This window comes from Pseudorca crassidens, chromosome 10 (genome assembly GCF_039906515.1).
Source record: "Pseudorca crassidens isolate mPseCra1 chromosome 10, mPseCra1.hap1, whole genome shotgun sequence".
Classification (NCBI taxonomy): Eukaryota; Metazoa; Chordata; class Mammalia; order Artiodactyla; family Delphinidae; genus Pseudorca; species Pseudorca crassidens.
In genome coordinates, this window is record NC_090305.1 from 25,482,860 (window position 1) to 25,505,096 (window position 22,237).

The 22,237-nt window shown below is 43.4% G+C and overlaps 1 protein-coding gene across 1 annotated transcript; it reads left to right on the forward strand.

Annotated features, from left to right (window-relative positions):
* Positions 1–5,576: 5,576 nt before the first annotated feature.
* On the forward strand, positions 5,577–21,904 carry GCM1 (glial cells missing transcription factor 1). The gene is made up of 5 exons (XM_067755817.1): positions 5,577–5,651; positions 16,628–16,880; positions 17,895–18,007; positions 19,638–19,766; positions 21,170–21,904. Exons 1-5 carry the CDS (start codon positions 5,577–5,579, stop codon positions 21,902–21,904), a joined length of 1,305 nt encoding a protein of 434 aa, XP_067611918.1.
* Positions 21,905–22,237: the final 333 nt, after the last annotated feature.

Below are 22,237 nucleotides of genomic sequence, written 5' to 3' on the forward strand. Positions count from 1 at the left end.
TGGGGATCACGTGATTGGGAAGGAGAGGTTAGGGCTGGCCTCGGGCTCACCTGCATCCAGGTTTCTCTCCTTCCTCTCCCTTCGTCTGTCTCTCTCCTCTGCTTTTTGCTCCCTTGTTGGTTTCATCTCTCAGATCTGTCATGTGGCCACAGAGGTGACCACAGCAGCTCTGAGGTCAGGCTTACAGTTTGGCATCTGAAATGAAAGAGCAATACCTCCACCTCTGATTTGGAAAATTCCAGGGAAGAACGGTGTAGGTCAGACTGGGTCCCATGCCAGAAGGGACAGAAAATTCTGATAAACAGCCTTGGGGGAGGAAAGAAATATTCTGAAAAATGGTGAGGTAAGGAAGCAAGAGAATCTTGATGCCAGAAGGGGCTGGTATGTCAGACAGACTTACTCTATCAGGAAGGGAATGCCTTTTAACGTCATTCTTCTCTAGTTGATATTTCTTCTTTGACCAAGGTCAGTTTGTTGATGCCAAGAGATTGGTTACTTCACAGTCTTATAAAGATCAAGTTACTTAACCTTCCTGTGCCTGTTTCCTCATACTAATATGGCTTAATAATACTATATCTCATGAGGTAGTTGTGAGGACTACAGAATAGCATCTACCTCACAGGGATGTTCTAAGGACCAAGTGCTCAGCGTGGCACCTGACACATAGTAAGCGTTTGGTCAAGGAAAGCTTTCGTAATTACCATTGTTATTAATAACAATGACAGAGGAGATCCAGTTAGGAGAATTTGGGCAAGAATGTAGGGCGTGGCCTTAAGAGAGCAGAAGTGCCGTCACCTGTCTGGGACATACGGTCAGAGCTCAACCAGAGCGTGAAGACGGAGCACCTTAGTTCCCCCCGTGTCAAGGGACAAGGGTGGATTTGCTGCTGAGGCTGGGATTCCAGCAGATCCTTCTGTAAAGAGAAGAAGAGTGGAAGATACCAACCTCACCTTGAAGGAAATAGCAGCTTAGCAGGGAACTAGGACTAATGGGCATGAACAGTTAAAGCAACAGTACGTACAGTCGTATTACAATCATGCAAAGTAAGACCTGCATTTGGTGAGGTATGTAGGAAAACAAGAGCCTGAAAGGAGTGACCGAAATGTTACCTGTGGGAATCTCTAGGAGATGGGAACATGAGTTGTTGTTGTTGTTTTTTAAGATTATGAATTTATTTTGTAATTAAGAAAAAAAGTGCTAGTTTTAAGTGATGTAAGACAACTTATAACTCAGTTAAGAGTTCTGGAACACCACTGAAGTGAGAAATCCTGTGCTCTAGACTAACATGGGAAGACATCATAAGGGGTGACATTTTGGGGACTCCTGAAGGATGGATGGGATGTACATGTATAGAGGGGAGAAGACAGCTCTGGCGAGGAGCCCTGAGCAAGTGGATAATCATGGCAGGTTTAATGATCACCTTATTGCTCCTCAGCTCCACGTCCACTCTTTGCTCTGCTTCCTGATTCTGGAGCTGGACCCTATGGACATTTCTCTTTGGCCAGCTGGCACAACGCCAGGCTGTGTCCTGCTACCATTGTTCAGGGGGTGGAGAAAGATCCTGACCAAGGAGGGCCTACAGAGAGCAGACCGAGATTAGCCAGAAAAAGCACAAGAAAATCATGCAGGGTCTTAACCTCCAGATGGAGAAGGAGTTCATTCGTGAACTGAAAGCCTAGTGAGACATCTTCCCAACGTTGCCCAAGGTCTCACGGGGCCTAACACAGCCGGCGAGGCTTCCCCAGCATCTTGTCTTCCGGCGTGCTCGTTCCTCCTTCCGATGGTCTGGACCTTCCTACAGGTACCGACTTGTCATCAGGCTGAGCACACACTTGTCATACCACTTTACCTTTGCCCATGGTGTTGCCCCTACCTAGAGCAACCTCTTTTACTCCTTGACGCCTTGACTATTTGTCCTTCAAAAGGCTGATCAGGTATCCTATTGGTGTAAAAAGTTTCCCCTGAGTCTTTTCCCTCCAGCTTAAAACCTTCCCCCTGTACATCCTTCTAGACTACCTCTATTCCACGCATCATGTTAACTTAGGCTGATTCAGTGTCTGTTCATCTTTTCCACCACTGAACTTCTTCATGGCTTTAATGATCCCCTGTATCTCCAGAGACCAGCAGACTGCCTGGAACATGGCAGGCGAACTGAACCAATGTGGGCTGTGCCCCGACTGCTGAGAATGTCTTTTGAAGGCAGGATTATATTATTCTGGGAGATTAGAACGCTCAGAATTAGTGGGGCATCATAGTTAGGGGCAGGACAGCATTTTAGTGCTTCTGGTTTGGAGATGTTGGTTAACCAATATATATTCCAATAAATTCCATCACTGTCACGTTTCTGTCTGTCTTCTCTCGCTAGTACACATGCAGAGGTAGATGGTGGAGGAATTAGAATCTACCGTTAATCAGTCTGCCTTGGGCTCAAACTTTGAAATTACAAGAAGGAAAACATCTGGACTTCCTCATGAGAATCTTTGCAATGTCCATTTCTGTTAAAATGCCTTTTTGACATAAACAAGGGGAAAGTTCATAGGCGTACTATAGAATATTCACCACATTGCTGGCATTCTGCAAAGAATTGGGCTGGTTAAGTGGCTCCCAGGTCACTCTTACCTATCCCAAGCTGAGAGCATCTAGATTTTGATTGGATTATTGCCAGAGCTCATTAGCATAGTGTACCTTGACCTGGATTAGGGAACAGCAGCTTCTGCATAGAAAATGATCAGAGCTTGCTGGGACCTGAACCAGAGATGAGATTTTTATGACACAGTTTTGTCTACGTCTCCATAAGAAGTCAGAGGTAAGGAAACCATTACAAAGTTTCAGTTGTAAGATTAAAAAAAAAAAAAATGGGGAAGTAATATACAGCATAGGAAATATAGTCAATAATATTATAATAATTTCATATGGTGACAGATGGTAACTTATGATGATCATTTTGTGATGTATAAAAATATCGAATCACTACGTTGTACACCTGAAAGTAATATTGTAAATCAATTATACATCAATTAAAAAAAAAGGTAAAGAAGCCAGAAATCCTGAGGAGAGACAAATGTAAGGGATGTGATAATGGCCACCTCATTTCTACAGGGTTTCATTTGTTCTGGTCGGTTTTCTGTAGAAATAATGAAACTTGAACAAGTTTCAAGCTTGGCCCAAGTTGCTTTGAAAAAAGAAAGTCTTGACAAATGGAGTTTTTTAATCCTAGAGGAAAACTGAATTGGCTTGTTTATGTTTTAAAGGCTGTAAACCATCTTTTCTTCTCTCCTGTGTTTTGGTCTTAACTTTCAGAGAAATATTAAGTTCATGTTCATTCATTTGTCAAGAATTTATATCAGAAAAAAATCGAAAAAGCAATGTAGTTTTTCTGCAGCAGGATTTTTGATTCCCCTTCCCTTAATTTAAAAACAAAAGAATTGTATCTATTTACATTGCCTAGGCTTAAAACAATGTCTTTGATTTTTTGAAATGTGAATCTTGTTATTCAAGGTTTTTTAAAAAGGTCAACCTGTTCCAGTTAGCTGTAACAAATTTTAGACCATCCAAGTCACTGTTGTTAATGTTAAAGAAGTACATAAAACCGTTGCTATCACATTTATCCTTGATATTTGCGTCTAACATACTTGTTTAAGTCTATGGCATCATTTCTTCAGTAACTTAGTGTTTATTTGCCAAACATAGAATTTGATTTAAAACTCAATGGGGATTTAATCTTGCACATCAGTGTTTGAACTGGGGGGCAGGGGTTTCATCTTTTTGAGTCTTGGACCACTAAGTTGTAGGTGAGTGTGGGTAGGTGCATTAGGGAAGGAAGAGACTCCTATTAGATTGTTATTTAGTGGCCAAGAACTTCATTTACATGTTCAGGTCAACAGTCTTCTATATCCATACACTTGCCCTCAGTACATCTCAGTGAGTGACAAGTATTAAGGTTACATAAAGCTAAGTAACTGAGGAATAGAGTGCATGGGACTTCCTAAGGTTGAGACTATTAAACTAACTTGTGGTTTGAGTGACTTTTAAGTAGTTCTATGTAACATCATTATGGCCCTTGTTTTTTACTACTTTTTTTTTTTTTTTTTTTTTTTGCGGTACGCGGGCCTCTCACTGTTGTGGCCTCTCCCTCTCCCGTTGCCGAGCACAGGCTCCGGACGCGCAGGCTCAGCGGCCATGGCTCACGGGCCCAGCCGCTCCGCGGCGTGTGGGATCTTCCCGGACCGGGGCACGAACCCGTGTCCCCTGCATCGGCAGGCGGACTCTCAACCACTGCGCCACCAGGGAAGCCCATGGCCCTTGTTTTTACTAGCGCACCAGTGAATGGAAATGTCACACACGTAAACGTGTTTTACTTCATATTCTGCTAACAAGCACATTTCATCTCAAAATGATTGTCTTTTTTTCCCCCAGATTTGAACACTTTAAATTTCTTTCCTTCTTTTTTTTTTCTTTTCTTTTCTTTTTCTTTTCTTTCTTTCTTTCTTTTTTTTTGGTGGGGGGTAAATCCCCTTTAACCAATTATAACTAGAAACTAGTATTTCTCATGGTGGAAAAAAAACACAGTTTGCACAAACATTTTTGAACATCTATTGTTTATACAATACAATTTAATCAGAGTAAAGTCAGACAGAATTTTCTTGTAGGCGGCAGGGAAGAGTGAGATTGCTAAAGATAAAGCCAGAAAGTCTTGAAGGGTGCTTTGAATTAAACAAAGTTGAGAAACACTATTTTAGAGCAATAGTTCTCAAACAGTTTTTACCCCCAGGGGACATTTGGCAATGTCTGGAGATATTTTTTAACAAGGAGGGGTGGGTTCCTACTGACATCTAATGGGCAGAGACCAAGGATGCTACTGAACATCCTACAATGCACAGGGTAACCTCCACCACAAAGAGTTATCAGGTTTGAAATGTCAATATCGCCAAGGTTTTAGAGGAGTCTATCGTTTGATCATATTTGAAGCTATAAAATACATACTGGATTGTTCATCTCTATGGAAATTTAGATTTTAAAAAAGAGTTCTAGACACATCTGGTTGTGATGTTCCCCTCTTGTAACACACCCCAGGTTAGCTAATTTATGAAGGTATATCCATGGAAACAACTCTAAGCCAGTTATCCCTCCTGCCCCAACACAGGTACACGGAGGATAAGGTTTTAACCATTGGCTACAGGTGACAACGGTCCTTACTAAGGCCTTCCTGCTTGGGGCTAGCAATGAGGAAGGAAGCCTAAATCTGAGAGTGAAAGTGATGATCTCCTTTTGATTTCCCAAGGTCAAGCTTTATTTCAGCAAGGTCACTAAGGGCTCCTACATTTTGGTTTTGTTTGTATGTTGGTGCTTGCCAAAATATCAATGAAACAGGCTTTTCTGGCAGACGAGCACTGATTTTTATCACTTTAATGGTCAGTATTACTGTCATTTATTTTTTAGTGTCAGAAGACAGTCCACTGGTCTAAACTGCCTGGGCGGACTAATCCAACTGTGTTAAGAGCCTTTGAGAGCAAAATTCTCAAGCACTCCTGAGGGCAGTTGGACAGACGGAAACCTGTGGGCGACCCGACTTTATCATGGAACTTGAGAACGTTGATTCTGAGGACAAAGAGACGTTAAGCTGGGATATTAATGATATGAAACTGCCACAGGTATGTACTTGCTTTAACACTGGCTTCAGCATTTGGCTGTGAAGCCTTGACCGGTAACTTGCTAAGACCTGGAAGGAACTTGGTGAGGGTCCCAGCTGGGTAAACACTTCTCCTCCAGAGCTTCGGCTGGACATCTGACTGAGGACTTTTGAGAGGAGGTGCTAAGATCTATGAATTGAGCAAGCCCTTACCAACCAGACTCACCCGGTTACAGACAGAAGCAAAGAAAATGTTACTTCCCTTCTCTTTCAAAGTTGGCTTGGCTCACATGGCACCCGCCTGCTAGCTAGTAAAACAAAATCCACGCTAATGTGTTTGTCCATAGATCGACCCTCTGTAATGCACAGGCTCCCATACTACCTTATTTGCTATAGTCATGGATTTAACCTAAATCTGTCACTGGAATGTCCCGGTGAGAGTGCTCTTCTAGACCTTTTGTAACTAGTACACAGTCCACAGACATGGGGCTCCTCTCCAACTACAGAGTGACTTTCATTTCATGTTTTCTTTGCTTTGTCTTTGGCAATTGACTTTTTTTTTTTTTTTTTTTTTTTTTTTTTTGGCTGCCTCTGGTCTTAGGTGAGGCGCATTGCATGGGCTTTTCGTTGTAGTGCAAGGGCTTCTCTCTAGTTGTGGCATGTGGGTTTTCTCTGAGTTGTGGTGCGAGGGCTCCAGAGCATGTGGATTGTGTAGTTTGCGGTACACAGGCTCTCTAGTTGAGGCTCGCGGGCTCAGTAGTTGTGGTGCGCGGGCTTAGTTGCCCCAAGACATGTGGGATCTTAGTTCCCTGACCAGGGATTGAACCCACAACCCGTGCATTGGAAGGCGGATTCCTTACCACTGGACCACCTGGGAAGTCCCAGCAATTGACATTTTAAACTCTTAAGTTGGTGGAAAACATTAGTTGTTTTAATTTTTTTTTTTTTTTTTTTTTTTTTTTTTTTTGGCCACGCCACATGGCATGTGGGATCTTAGTTCCCCAACCAGGGACTGAACCCTGGCAGTGAAAGCACCAAGTCCTAACCACTGGACTGACAGGGAATTCCCAACATTAGTTGTTTAAAACTGACTTTCTTGACCTCCCTTTTTGGCCTTTCTTCCAGTGAAGAATGTTCCAGTGAAGAATGTTTTCACTGGAAATTGTTGGGAAAGGTGGCTGGGAAAGCTAAGACTGGGAGACCACCAGTACCATCCAGTGAAAGGTCAAGCTCATCTGCCTGATTCTGGAGAACAAGAAGTTTGAACTATCCCAAGCAGGGGAGAGAGAATGGAGATGCCACAGTCTTGATTTATAATCATTCCAGATTTCACTCTAATGAAGGCTTCCAGATCATTCCAAATTTCACTCTAGTGAAGTGTTTCTTTATAGATTTTTTTTTTTTTTTTTTTTGCCAAGCCCTGTGGTATGCAGGATCTTATTTCTCTGACCAGGGATTGAACCTGTGCCCCCTGCCATGGAAGCGCAGTCTTAACTGCTGGACCACCAGGGAAGTCCCCCAAGTGTTTCTTCTGTTTCTTTTTATGTTTACCCTTAAATCTCCTCCCGTATTATCTCTGGGTAGGTCTTAGAAAAGCTGGGAAGCACCAAGTATGCCCTACTTTCCATCCATTTAAGGATGGTTCAATACACTACAGCTAAATCATGCAAATATCTATTTTAAGCATCTATCTTTGTAGTTGCTTGTAATTGGTTTACAATAGTTGTAGCTGTTTTAGAGGAAACTTTAAGGTAAATTTTAATTACTCCTGGCTCAGGGACCCATATTCCTAATTCATGATTGCAGCTCTCAAATAGAGAAGATGGACATCCTCAAAAACAAGAGTTGAAGGAAGCAGGTACATAGACGATTTTGCAAAGTCACATCGTAGAGTAGGAGCTTTAATGGGGTCTAAGAACCCTCTGAAATGGCGGGCAACACTGTACTAACGTTTATTTTTTCTGGGACAGAGGATTCATATCTTTCATCAAATCTGTAGACAAAAGGAAGAAACACTTCCCTGGAGGGGATCTCAGGGCTCATAAAAGTTCATGTTCCAACATGAATTTTCCAAAACTCAAGCATTCTCAGCTATCCAAGACATTAAAATGAGACATTTACAATAAAAATACACATTCAACTTTGGAAGTGTATCATTTTTAGTTCGTAGAAAAAGTTTGATTGTTCGTGGAAATAGGTAAGTGCCCTTCAATTCGTTAAATATGCCAGGGAAATGATTAAAAGAGCAAAATATTCCTTAGTATTTTCTGAGCAGAGTTAACACCATCCTCATCTGGGTTTATGCTGGCTTTGGAATCGTATCAAGACCTAGGTGAGGTGAAAAATAAAAGGTCTTGGAAGGATTTCCAAGCACAGTAGATTTTATACTTCAAGAGTGTTTCTGAAGGCAGAGTGGTGTATGGTGAGAACAGGGCTAGGAGACCAAGTCCTGGCTTTGAATTCCAGTCCTGCCTCTTTTTATTTGTAGAATTTCACGGGGTGGTTTAGCGTTTCTGAGGCTCCCTTTCCTCTTCTGATAATGAAGTGCTTGCACTAAATAGTCTCTTACGGACCCTTTCAGTTCTAAGAGTCTAGGATTCGGTGACCTGAGATTTGGAAGACGGCCTGCACCCTAGAATGGGGGCCGGGTGCCAACCACAGGGCCTGGTACGTGTTAAACACAAACAACAAATACGAAATTCACGAGTGATTGGCTCTATGGCTTATCTGTGTGACTCTAAACCAATCTATTTTCTTAAGTCTTCATTACCTCCTCTGTAAAATGAAAATAGTAATTCCTTAGATACCTTTCTTAAATGTCTAAGCTGTTTAGAACAAATGTGTTCTGTAGTGTGTAAGTTACAAGGAATTTTAATGGATGCTGCGAAGGAAGAAAAGGACTAAGTTCAATGAAGTTAAGCCAATTTTTTTTTTGGCCACACTGTGCATCATGCAGGATCTTAGTTCTGACCAGGGATCGAACCCGTGCCCCCTGCAGTGGAAGCGCGGAGTCCTAACCACTGGACCGCCAATTTCTCTACTGCCAACATGGTGCCTTTCTTACTGCACTGGCGGCTCTCCCAAGAGGAAGTTGTTGGCATTGTTGCCCTATCATAGTTTTGACTACAGAGCCCTTTTTTCATGGAGCCCCTTGGGCGATGAGTGTGCCTCAGACCATCTGTTCGAGCATTAAAACATATGTTTTAAAGGATTACATCTATAATAACATGCACTGGCTTATTACTATTATACATTTCCCCAATTTCATTCTTTTTCCCACCCATACAAAGAATTTACAGTTTATTGTTCATATTTTTATATTCTTGCCAGGATTCCTGCAAATTCCTGTAGCTTGTAGACAAATTCCTTTCTTATTAATGCATCCCCCTGCTTCAAGTTTTGAGATGGTTACAAGAGTGCTCACTGCATCTTTTGGTCCTGGGAACTCCATAGCCCTTTATACATCCCAGATAGATCACGATCTGTGGGTTAATTTTTGGCAACAATGAACAATGACATCCTTATCAGGATAGCAGAGATTTTTGAGTGCCGGGGATGTGCCAGACACCATAGCAGGCTCAGGGATACAGGGGCCGTTAAGCTATGCTAACTTTCACGGAAGGGCTCATGATCTTCTGGGCCAGTGAAGCAATACCAGTGTCCAAACAGAGAATCGATGCTGTGTAGAAAAATGCCGGAGGCGCTGAAAGAGGACGCACGTAATTCAGCATGACTCAGGCGTGGGGAGCAAGGCGCAACATCTGGCAAAAGGCTCTCTGGACACATACATTGTAAAAGGTGAGAGGATTAGGGCAGGTGAAGATAAGAAAATCCAGGCAGAGTAGAGCACTTTGAAGACTGTTCAAAGGCTACATATGGGGAAGCTGTGCACGGACAGCAAGGGGAGCTGGGAGGCTACCGGCGTGAAAGGTGGTTTGGACACAGGCTATCCTAAGATGATTCAGTTATTTTATTTTATTTTATTTTTTAAATTTTTTTAAAGCATTCTTTTTTTAAAAAAAAAAATTTATTTAATTATTTGGCTGTCCCAGGTCTTAGTTGTGGCGCACGGGATCTTCAATCTTCTTTGCGGCGTACAAACTCTTAGTTGCTGCATGTGGGATATAGTTCCTTGATCAGGGATCGAACCTGGGCCCCCTGCATTGGGAGCACGGAGCCTTAGCCACTGGACCACCGGGGAAGTCCCAATTCAGTTATTTATTTTTTTTTAAAGGCAGTAGGAAGCCGTTAGGCTTGTTGAGCTGGAAAGCATCATGATCAGATCTAGGGCTTGGATGGTCTCTTGCTCTCACTAAATCATCCCTCCGTGGATTTGTTTCATGTGTTCTTCTCCCTGCTTTAAGCTGCATGTATGTCTTTATAAACCTTCATTCACTCGTTTCTGATCACTTGTCTAGCTTCTGGTTATTTTGATACCACTTCTCCTTTATCCAGCCTCCACAGAGTCAGTCCAGAACTTCAGGCACTTAACTTACTCAAAACCATCATTGATAAAAGCCTCTTTATTCCAGACCAATGTAGTACACTAATTTTGCTTTCCCTTCCTATTCCATTAAACTACATTTGCATTTTCAAAGTTCAAATATAATTGCTTTAGGGTTTGCTTGGTCCAAGCAGCAAATGTCTGGGGTTGGGTTAGTCTTACCTTTATTAAAAATGTTCACTACATGGTTCATTACAGGGATACTTCTTATTAATACTGATTGTGAATACTTGGGAGCCATGAACCCCTAAGAAATTTATTTATTTTTTTCCTGGTTGAAAATCAGGAAGAAAACCAATTGCTTGTTCTCCTAAATAGTACCCACTGAGCAGGGAGATGGAAGCAGCCACTCTGCTCCCAGCACCTGCCAGGTTCTCTGAGCAGAAGCACAAAGTGTTCCAATAGCCCCACAGCAGACAAACACCCCGAATCACTCTGTTCATGAACATGAGCAGTTTCCAGATGAAACCCATGACCAAAGCCACACCAAGCCATTAACTCACACAATTCCAAGGTTTAAGTATACTTTTTGCAGAGAAAACCTAAAACTATACATAGGCTAAACATAAATACAGGGCCACCTGCAGCCTGGAGAATCAACCCCAAAGAGGCCACGTCTCTGATGAGTTCATTCCCGGACTGTGATTTTAACCAGTACAATTTCCTTTGCCTCGATCTTAGGAGCAGAGGTGAATCTCTGAGCTTGTGCTGTGAATTTGTGTGGTTAAATGTGATCAGAACAAGCTAGTTGTAATCAGATTTGTCTTGGCTCTGGGGAGCTAAGGGGTAAACCAGATTCTGGATTTCTGGTCAATTATTATCTGACTGCACCATCAGGTCACTTTGTTGTTGGTCCGACGGGGACACTCGTAACTTTGTCCTCTTTGTCCAGCATTGTCCTTGATCTCAAGGTCATTTGAACTCCCTGGGACAGTTCCACGTATATGGACCCCGTGGTCATTGGGTCCCCCCACTTTTGGGACCAGAATTCTTCTACTACCCTGTGCTTCTGGGGTCGTGGGGGTGGTAACAGAGACTCTCCCTGGGTGCCCAGGAGGTCCCTTGCTTAGCTGGGTGGAGTTGGAAAGGAAAGGGAGAAGAGAAAAGAGGGGGTAACAGAGTTTGAAAGCTGGGGCACTCTGTCCCACCTTAGTGTTATCTGAACAAATAAGGAACTTTTTCTCCTGCATCTTGACCCTTTAACAAAGGTAGGAAATTGCAAGATTAGTCAAAGGAGTAATGCTTAACTCAAAAGCATTTTGTTGATGAATTTCTCCCTTTGAAAACACTTGGAGTTGGGTTTCCAGTTGACTGGGAGAGATAAGTTCCTGAAAAGTTGAAGGTAAATCAAAGTGCTGGAGGAATTTTTTTTTCTGTATTCCATAAGTAACATCTAATTTTTTCCTCTCTCTGGTTTGTTTAAACGTGTATCTGTTTGCTAGCCCGGTTTTATTTGGAGACATTTATTTACAAGGAATTAATAAGCTATTCTTATTAAAGAAAACCTGGCAGATAATTGCTTTACATTAGAATAGATTATTTTCCAAGGGAAAAATCAAATTTAATATAATAACATGATAATGTAAATATTTTTGATACCTTATTTCAGAATTTTGATTTTACTTCATTAGTTTTATGTAATAGTGTATATTTAATTCTTAAGTTACCCTATTAAAACTTCAAGTAGTTAAATAAATTAGAATGAAGGGAGGATGAAGGGTGCTCTGATTGCATAGGGCAGCGGTCCCCAACCCTTTTGGCACCAGGGACCGGTTTTGTGGAAGACAATTTTTCCACGGACAGGGGTGGGGGGTGGGGGGTGGGGGGCGGGTGGGGATATGGTTCAGGTAGTAATGTGAGCGATGGCGAGTGATGGGAAGCGGCAGATGAAGCTTTGCTCACTCACCGGCCTCTCACCTCGTCCTGTGCGGCCCAGTTCCTAACAGGCCAAGGACCAGTACCGGTTCACGGCCTGGGGGCTGGGGACTCCTAGCATCGAGTTTCAAAGATTTTGAGTGAGTTAGAGGATTAAGTCTCTTAGGGAAAGAAATTGCATACATAAGGCACAGAAATATTCATTAAACCCCCAATGATATTACTCATGAGATTATAAAATATAAATTTGTTATATTTACGTGTTGGAGACCTTAAGAATATTCCCTTTAAATTATAAACTTCTTAACCAAGAGGAAAAACAAAGAGTTACTCATGAAAAGTTAGAAATTAAAATAAACAGAAGATCTGAAAAGAAAAAAATGTTTTGTGGGGATTTGCTAAACAAGATTAAGAAATAATTATTCTTCCTTTTAAACGTTTCCTCTCTAGTGCCTTAAATCTGGGAGCTTTTCAGAGTTCCTTATCATTCATTTGACACCTGGGTTCCTTTGCAACACTGGAATCTGGGTTTTCTCATAGCTGCAATGTCAAAAAATGTCAAAAAATGTCAAAAATCTCACTAAGTATCCAGGTCAAAAGACTGGTCATAAATAAATAGCCAAGAGAATATCTTGATGTAAATACACTTACTGTTAAGTAATTTTCTTGAGGTCATACTTTGTCAATCTTATTACTGCATTATTAATGGAATTGGAAAACTAGGGTACCAGTGGAAGAGCTGTTGAAAAAAAGTGCTTAACAGACCTTGGAATGTAGAACGTTTTGCGGGCTTTAAAACAAACCTCAACAATGCTAAAATAATCAAAAACACAGAATGTGTTCTCCAACTACAATGGATGCAAACTAGAAATTAATAGCAAAAGGCAACAGGAAAATCTGTAGATACATGGAAACTAAACAATATATTTCTAAATAATCCATCAAAGAGGAAACCTCAAAGGGAGATCAAAATATACATTAACCTGAGAGAGAGAAAAAAGACAGTGGAGCTCATTTCTTCCTCCACAGGCAGGGAGTACTGGCTTTAACTGGAGTGTTTGAGCCGCTCTCACAGACACTGTCATTCCTCCTGGTTGATGGAATCTAGGCCCCTCACCTTTAAAACATGAAAATCCCAGCTTTCCTTCAAGTCCACCTCACCCTTTTCTCTGCTGCCCTGACAACTGTGCTTTGTATTTGAAGAATTCAAATCCACAGTCCAAATTGCTAAAGGTTCATAGTTTAACATTTTAACCTACATTTTTATTATTTCAGAAGATAAAATATTATGTTTTCTGTAGCATTTCTGTGGCAGAAGACAAGAGAGCACTGTTTAGAGCTTTAGGTCAGAAGGAAGAGAAGAGAAGCGGGTGGAGGAAGGAGACAGGGCTGCCTGCGGGGTTGCCTGAGGTCTTCTCCTCACCCCGGGCATTGAGTCTTGTCCAGCTCAGAATTACCAGGGAAGTCGGGGAGAGAGGGAAAGAACTGGAAAAAACAGCTCATTCAGCATCTTGGCCTGGCCAGGTCTCTTTCCTAGACACTCGACTGTAATTGCCCGATGGACCAGAGGGGACTCCTCCGGATGCCATCCCCCTTCTTCCTGCCCTTTTCGAGCAGCATTCCCTTCCCACGCTACAGGGCAGCAGCGGAGGGGCATTGTCACTGCTCTGAGAAAGGTCACTAACAAGATCTGCACCAATTAAGCTTTTGTTTTATAGGGGCTTGGATTCCTGTCGAGCATGAAGTGACCTCTCTGGGGGTCATCTCTGTCCTAAAAGCTGGTGGCCCTCACAATCATACTGGCTGGTGTGTGTGGCCCCGGATCCGACAGAGTAACAGCTAACACTGATGTGGAGCTTGCTGTGTGCCAGGCACTGGTTTTATTTTATTTTGTTTTTAAAAATTGAAGTATAGTTGATTTACAATGTAGTGTCTGGTATGCAGCAAAGTGATTCATATATATATATTCTTTTTCATATTCTTTTCCATTATGGTTTATTATAGGATATTGAATACAGTTCCCTATGCCAAACACTGTTTTTTTAAAAAATATTTATTTATTTAATTTATATTTTTGGCTGCGTCGGGTCTTAGTTGTGGCACGCGGGATCTTCGTTGAGGCACGTGAGATCTTTCGTTGCAGCGCGCGGGCTTCTCTCTAGTTGTAGCATGTGGGTTTTCTCTCTCTAGTTGCGGCACGCAGGCTCCAGGTTATGTGGGCTCTGTACTGCGGCACACGGGCTCTCACGGAGGCGCATCGTAGTTCCCCGACCAGGGATCTAACCCGCGTACTCTGCATTGGAAGACGGATCCTTTACCACTGGGCCACCAGGGAAGTCCCTGTTTCTGTTTTTGTTTTCTTTTCCACTATAGTTTATTACAAGATATTGAATATAGTCCCCTGTGATATACAGTAGGAGCTTGCTGTTTATTATATATATGGTAGTTTATATCTGCTAATCCCAAACTCCTAGTTTAGCCACCAACGTCCCCTTTGGTAACCATAAGTTTGTTTTCTATGTCTGTAAGTCTATTTCTGTTTTGTAAATAAGTTCATTTGTATCTTTTTTTTTTTTTAGATTCCATGTATAGGTGATATCATATGGTATTTGCCTTTCTCTGACTTTCTTCACTTAGTATGATAATCTCTAGGTCCATCCTTGTTGCTGCAAATGACATTATTTCATTCTTTTTTATGGCTGAGTAATATTCCATTGTATAGATATACTACATCTCCTTCATCCATTCATCTGTCGATGGACACTTAGGTTGCTTCCATGTCTTGGCTGTTGTGAATAGCAGGCACTGTTTTGAATGCTCTGTGTGTGCTAACTCGTTCAGTCTTTCTTCACAGCATCCCTGCCAGGCAGGTGGTCCTGTGACCTCCATCTCACAGAGCAGGAAGTGGAGCCCTGAGAGGGAAGGAACTATTGTAAAGCCCTCACCCAGGGCCTTCACAGGCTGTGCTCTTACCAGGGGCTGGTAAGCTCTCTGTGAAGGGCCAGATAGGAAATATTTTAGGCTTTGTGGACCATACAGTCTCGGCTGCGACTACTGGACGCTGCCATGGTGTGTAAATGTATCCACAGACAACACTTGAACGAACACGGCTGGGTTCCAATAAAACTTGATTTATGAAAACAGGCATTGGGCTGGATTAGGCCCATGGCCCTAGTTTTCAGACCACAACTCTTCGCTATCAACTAGTACTAACTCTCATGTACATAAGACCTCTCATTTCTATTTCCTCAGACCCACCTCAGTTCCCATGAAGTTCCGTAAAATGACAGCTATCATTAATTATATAAAATTTACTGTTCACAGCACATCTGCTCTCCACAGTACTTTTGTGAAGCATGTTTTATCAATGTCCCCATTTTAGAGAATAGCAAAATTCGGCTTCAGAGACAGTCACCGGCCCCGAGTCTCACATTACAAAGTTCTTTGGCATGTTCTAAACTTGAAATCTAACTGAAGAGACACCGACTTCCCTGAGTAGCTTTTCCATCCTAATGATGTTTGCTTTTTTTCCTTCTCAAACGTCTTGTCTTTCCTTTCTCATATCCTATGCTGTGTCTTCTTGTTGGGGAAGCAAAGCAGAGGCACCCTGATCTCTCTTCCTGGAGCTTCTAGAATCTTCTACCATAATCTTCTATAATCTTCTTGCTGAAAATGTTCTTATACCAAGGCTCTGGAAGCCACGGGGGTGGGCACAGCCTACGTTTGACGACTGAGACCCTTAATGATTCTCACCCTAAGAATCTGTCAAACGCCACATCCTTTTGAGCCACAACTTCAGTGACTAACATTTATTCTGAGCTCCCTCCAGGCTAGGTGCTGTGCTAAGTAATTTTTATATATTATCCTATTTAATTCTCAGACCCACTTGAGGTAGGCAGGTCTAGTTAGTTATCTCTATTATGCAGATAAAGAAACTGAGACACAGAAAGCTAAATAACTTATGCTATAAGGATCGAGTATCCTGTGTCTCTGCCCACTCAAAGGAGAGTTTAGTTAGCTATTCATGGGCAGGGAATTGTGCCCGTCCTGGGCAAGAACACAAACGTTTCCCGTCAAAGTAAACTCTTCCTCACTCCTCTGCCCTGTTTGAGGCGCGTGAACATGAGTGTAGAGCAAAGGGGAGAAAATCTCCACGGGGGACAAAGCGGCACTCCAGCCTTCCACCGCGTATCTCGGGTGGGTTCGTATAAACCCTCCGCTTTCCCAACAAGGTAACCACCGCCCGGCGAGAGACATTATCTCACTGCCCTGCCCCAGTGCTGTCCTCTTCATTGTGCAAGAGCACAGTCATGTTACTTCACCCTCCAACATTCTCAGTGAAACGGTCCTCACTCTTATCACCAAAGGCTAGAGAAACAGCGATCGGGGGAGAGGGGCGGCATCACAACTCACTCTGGTCCAGGGAGCAGATGTTGGGTGGACCCAGGAATCACGTGCTCGCGGCTGTGCTGCGTGTGCTCAGACCCTCACGGCGGAGTGAAATCCAGTTTGGTCTTTGCTAAAGCTCTCGTGCCCAGCTCTCAAGCGCCAAAAGCAGCTTTAAGCACAGTGCTGTTTTCCAGCTGAAACTATAATCATATTCTTTGTGTTTTCATCAGAATGTGAAAAAGACGGACTGGTTCCAGGAATGGCCAGATGCCTACGAGAAGCACATCTACAGCTCGGAGGACAGGAATGCGCAGCGGCACATGAGCAGCTGGGCCATGCGCAACACCAACAATCACAACTCCCGCATCCTCAAGAAGTCCTGCCTGGGCGTGGTGGTCTGCAGCCGCGACTGCCTAGTCGCTGAGGGCCACAAGGTCTACCTGAGGCCTGCCATCTGCGACAAGGCCCGGCAGAAGCAGCAGAGTGAGTGGGGCTCCTGCCCCGAGGGGCCACGACGTCCGTCCCCGCACCTTCCAAGGGCCCATCCTTCGCACTGGAGGGTGGTGGAGACCAAGGCCGGTCCTTTAGGTTATCTTAAGGAAAGCCAGCCAGCTCCCTGGGCTCCGGTATCCGTGCCAAAGATATGCCACGCACAGGGCACCCACCATGAACCTCCCTCAGGTTAAGACGCCTGACTCGGGGCCTCTGTTAAAAGGAAGACACATCACTTAGGGAACTAACATTAATTCACCAGCACACCCACCTAAAGTTTAAGAGAAAGTTGTGTATCACGCTCGCCATCTCACATCTTGGGGAATGGGGTCCCCAAAATGATCTCAATGAGTGCTTTGATCTAGAGTGGGAGCCGGGACTGACTCTGAGGTTAGACTCAATTCCATGCCATTTAGGTTCATCCATAATCACATGCTGAGATAATTCTTCATTTTGTTTTTTATCATATTCATCAGATTGTGAAATAGATGCATTTGGCATTCCCTGTGCCTTGCCCACTTCAGACCTCAAGTTACTTCATGTTCTTTCCTTGTAATTTGTTTTCAGAACTTGCTCTCAGGGCAGGATCTGGTATCAGTCATTTACACTTTAGTGAAAATTTAGTAGCTGCGTTCTCTCCGTCATGTGGTTTTGCTCCTTGACCCTTAGTTCTAATTGTGAAGTGAAAGAATTTTTTTCTGCTTCTCTACAAAGAATTTCAAGTATCAGTAAATAAGGAGGGAGGGATTTTTTTTTTTTTTTTTTTTTTTTTGCTCAAAGGAGCTCTCCCCTGTCCTGTAAGATATCCCGCTCTGTAGGCAACTGCTTCCTCTACCACGTGTGAAAGTGACCTGCGCTGCTTTGGTGGTCTGGGGTCATGCCCAGTGTACGAAAGCCTATAAAACTGTACCCAGGTGGATTCTCTGCCATCCAGGAATCTGAAATCGGCAGGGCCGCACAGACTTAGGTCACCTTCCTAAGTCGCCTTCCTCTGCTCCTTTGTAGGGAAACGCTGTCCCAACTGCGATGGGCCCCTGAAGCTCGTTCCCTGCCGAGGCCACGGGGGCTTTCCTGTCACTAACTTCTGGAGGCACGACGGACGCTTCATATTTTTCCAGGTTGGATTTGAGTTAGAGATTCCATTTCTCTTTAATTCACGAACTCTTCACAGAGCACCAGCAGGAGTTTCCTCCAGGAAATGCACAGGTGGAGGGGAGCCTGCACCCTTCCTGGGGGACCCTCTGGGCGAGCAAACGCCTGTACCCCAAACCTTGAGACAGGAGTCAGGGGCTGGAGGCCAGGACAAGGGTGGCTGCCCCTGCCTCAGGCTCCGAAGGGGATGCTGCGGTCAGTAATCTGTTTAGGCAAGCACTGGCCTTCCACAGACCCAGCTCTGTAAACGTGGACACATTGCTTTACTCCCCTGAGCCCCAGTTTTCTGTAAAATGTGTTAAGAAGTCCTCATGGGGGAGGTGGTAGAAACAGTGGCCTCTGACAGTTGGACTGCCTGGGTTTGAGTCCGTGCTAAACCTGTCTGAAAAGAAAATGTTCTGATGTGTAGGGTTTGCCAGTTTCTGGGATATAACAATTCCCATCGTGGCTGATATCAAGCCGGTTTTTTTTTGTTTGTTTGTTTGAAAAAGCTAATTATTTTACTATATATTCTTTCATACTACTTATACGATCATAAGATTGAACATGGAGTTTCATGGCAAAGCACATTAAAAATTAATATTGAAGGTAAAAGAGAATAGAAGATATTAAGCTTGACAGAGGTTCTCTGGAAAGATTTCTTTGGTAGAAGTGTGCAAGATGAGCTGAAATTTTCTTTCCCTTCTTTCCTCTTTGTTAATTCGGTTTCCTCATCAAATATATTTTTTTTAATTTTAATGTTATTGGAGTCTAGTTGATTTACAATGTTGTGTTAGTTTCAGGTGTACAGCAAAGTGTCAAGCTGTTTTTACAACCAGCTCACGAATTCCTGAATGGCCAACAGTTGGCTTTCAGCCTGGCTGGCTCTGGCACACTTTGAATCCTAGCTCCCGCACGTACTAGGGGAGGTTTCCCAGGTGGTATAACCCCTCCATGCCTCCTGAGAAGGATGATAATGGTATAGCCCTCACAGCCTTGTGCCGAAGGTTCAGGGAGAATTATGTAATCAGCATTACTTGTCATCACTATGAATGTGACTTGGCCAGGCTGGGGAGAGACACCACGCAAGGAAGGAGCATCATCAGCAAAGGCAGGTGGGCAAGCAGGAGCATGCCTGGGGGGCTTGGGAGCATCTTAAAAGGATGCTCCGCCGAGGGGGAAAGGGCGGGTGCTGGGATGAATTGGGAGATATCTATACCTCCATATACATATCTCCCATATATATTGACATATATACACTATTTTTTATACTATTGATACTATGTATAAAGTAGATAACTAATTAGAACCTATTGTATAGCACAGGGAAATCTCCTCAATGCCCTGTGGTGACCTCAATGGGAAGGAAATCCAGAAAAGTGGGGATATATATATATACATATAGCTGATTCACTTTGCTGTACAGTAGAAACTAACACAACATTGTAAAGCCGCTATACTCCAATAAAAATTAATTAAAACAAAAAAAAGATTGCTCCAATCTTGTCTTAGTAGTCAACCTCAGCAATACCCAGTCCGATGGCAGGGCGCAGGATAAAGCTTTACGCACCGTGAAGCGCATCTAGTTATTTATTTCACTGCTTCGTCTCCTCTAAGTCCAAGGGAGAGCATGACCATCCAAAGCCAGAAACCAAACTGGAAGCCGAGGCCAGAAGAGCACTGAAGAAAGCACACTCTGCGTCGTCCTCTGTCTCCTCGAAGATGAAGCAGGGCCCGCAGATAAAGGTAACCTTGCCCCATGCAGCTTCACAACATGCGACGACTTGCCACCCCTGTGGTGGCGGCAGTAGATTTCCCTGTCCCTTACCTACGAATGAAGCCGAAAATCACATACCTTCAGGCTCACCTGTGAGTCAGCCTCTGCCAAAGAAACTGAATCTGCGGGTTTCCTCTTCATTTCTACCATCTTTGTAGCATGCCCTCAGCTGTAAAGTCCATAGCATTTCAGAATCGTCTTCCCTACTACAATTAAAAAGAGACTCGAATTAGCACTTAACCTATGTTTGGCGCTCTGTATTTCTGATAGAACCAAGATGAAATGATCTGCACAAAACATGAGCCTCGTGCTTTTTCATTCTTCCCTAAAGCAGATGATTTCCTCAGCGCACTCCACCAAGGTGAAATAACCAGGCAGTTTCTGAAAACAGTGCTCATCCAGGGATGTGGGGCTGGAGGCTTCTTCCCGCAGTCAAACTGTGATGTGAAGCTCATGGCTTTATGGGTGTCATACTGTATGTTTGTGGGTTTGTCTGCTTAATAGTGTTACTAATTCCTATACTTTTTCTACTGTCCAATGTTCCACATTTCAGGAGTACAGAAATGAAGCCAGTCCATCCCTGGAGGCTCTAAAGTACCTTAAGAAAAAAAATTGTAATTTGAGTCTTTTGTAGGGAAATAGGAGCCCCTGAATCCCAATGACTGGTCTTATCCCATCTCCCAGCCCTGGGAGAAGTTGAAGGGTATTTCCTCCCACTCACCCTACCTGGTCACAGTCTTTCCAACCCCATCGGTCGATAGCTTTACATAAATAAGAGGATAACTTAATTCTCAACCAGATTCTTTCCTTGCGATTAACTGGAGGACAATTTACTTTCTCCATTGGTAAAAATAAATTGACCACCTCGTATTCCAGAGATCTACAATTTAACAAAATGAGTTCAAAGTCTCTTGAGAAAAGAAGTAAGCCCTGGTCTCGTGGAATCCACACAGCACTAAAAAATAGAAAAGTCAAGGAGGGAAATGTGGTTCCCCTGAGAGTTATACTGAGGATAAGGTAAAGCTTTGAAGATAAAGTTTGATTTTTCTTAAGTAGCCCCTTACAAGTTTCTCACAGAGTCAGTTAGGATATCAGACTTGCGTTTGAGGGGAAACATTTTAAACACACTCCTGTCTGAGTAAAGGGCAATTCGGCCCTTCCTGGTTGGTCAGATTCCAAGCAGAAATGGCAGCAGCCTTTAGTTCTTCCAGGCCTTGGGTGCTTGTGCAAAGCCCTGCGTGTGTTTGTGCTTCAAGTATGCAAGGAATGAAGAAAATCTGCAGAGCACTGATTTGTGCAGGGTCACTCGTGGGTGCCTGGGGTAGTTAGGTCAGTTTAACTTATTAACATGAGTTTTCTCTTTCCTTTCCAGCCTCTTCCAGGTGAAACACAAAGTTGGGAAAGTTTAACTTGGTCTTTCCAGGAAGGTGTCCAATTGCCTAGTAGTTACAGTGGACATTTAATAGGTAACGCTCCCCAGCCGAAGGCACTGAATGATGGCTCGTCCTTCTCTGAGAGTTATGGTTTGGGGAGAACCTCTGACCCCAGAGACCCCACTCCCACCTTGGGCCCCACTCAGCTCTACGAGAAATGCAATTTGTCCAATAGTCGGGTCTCCAGCAGCCAGGACCTGCTTCAGCCTCCTGTCTCTGGAGTCTTCTCTGATTACAGTGATCTGCAAACATGGAATAAGAATGTTGCTTTGGGGAGAAATCCTTCCAATGAAAACAGTTGTCCCAGTTACCCTTTTCCTCTGACCAGCTGGCCTTACGACTTCTCCCCTTCCCAGAGCTCTTCAGAACCCTTTCTCCAGCAGATTCCCATGGAACCACCAGCACCCAAAACTAGCTGTCACCCCTTCTGGCCAAATCAAGGGGGTGAACTTTATGAAGAGAAGGTGCATGTGGATTTTAACAGCTACCACCCTTCCACCACTTGCCATTCACCTCAGGAAGACCCCTTTCTCCTCACCTATACCTCTCAGCCCCATCATCAATATTCTCTGCCTGGCAAGAGCAGCAAATGGGATTTTGATGAAGAGATGAGGTACATGGGTTTGGATCACTGCAACAACGAAATGCTTCTAAACCTCTGTCCTTTAAGATGATCCAAATCGGGAGACTTGTGCACTGCTGGTGGAAATGTCATTTCGTGCAGCCTCTGTGGCAAACAGCATGGAGGTTCCTCAAAAAATTAAAAGTAGAACTACCATAAGATCCAGCAATCCCACTTCTAGGCATATATCTGAAGGAAATGAAATCACTATCCCGAAGAGTTATCTGCGCCACCATGTTCATTGCAGCATTATTTACAATAGCCAAGACATGGAAACAACCTAAGACAGATGAATGGATAAAGACAATGTGGTGTGTATATATACACACAATGAAATACTATTGAGCCATAAAAAAACAGGAATCACGTCATTTACAACAACACG

Bases quoted from the DNA above. Each gene is read 5' to 3' on its own strand.
- GCM1 (XM_067755817.1), top strand. From the start codon at position 5,577: ATGGAACTTGAGAACGTTGATTCTGAGGACAAAGAGACGTTAAGCTGG. The intron at 5,652-16,627 runs GTATGTACTTGC...TGTTTTCATCAG, and splicing joins ATGATATGAAACTGCCACAG to AATGTGAAAAAGACGGACTG. The intron at 18,008-19,637 runs GTTGGATTTGAG...GTCTCCTCTAAG, and splicing joins GACGCTTCATATTTTTCCAG to TCCAAGGGAGAGCATGACCA.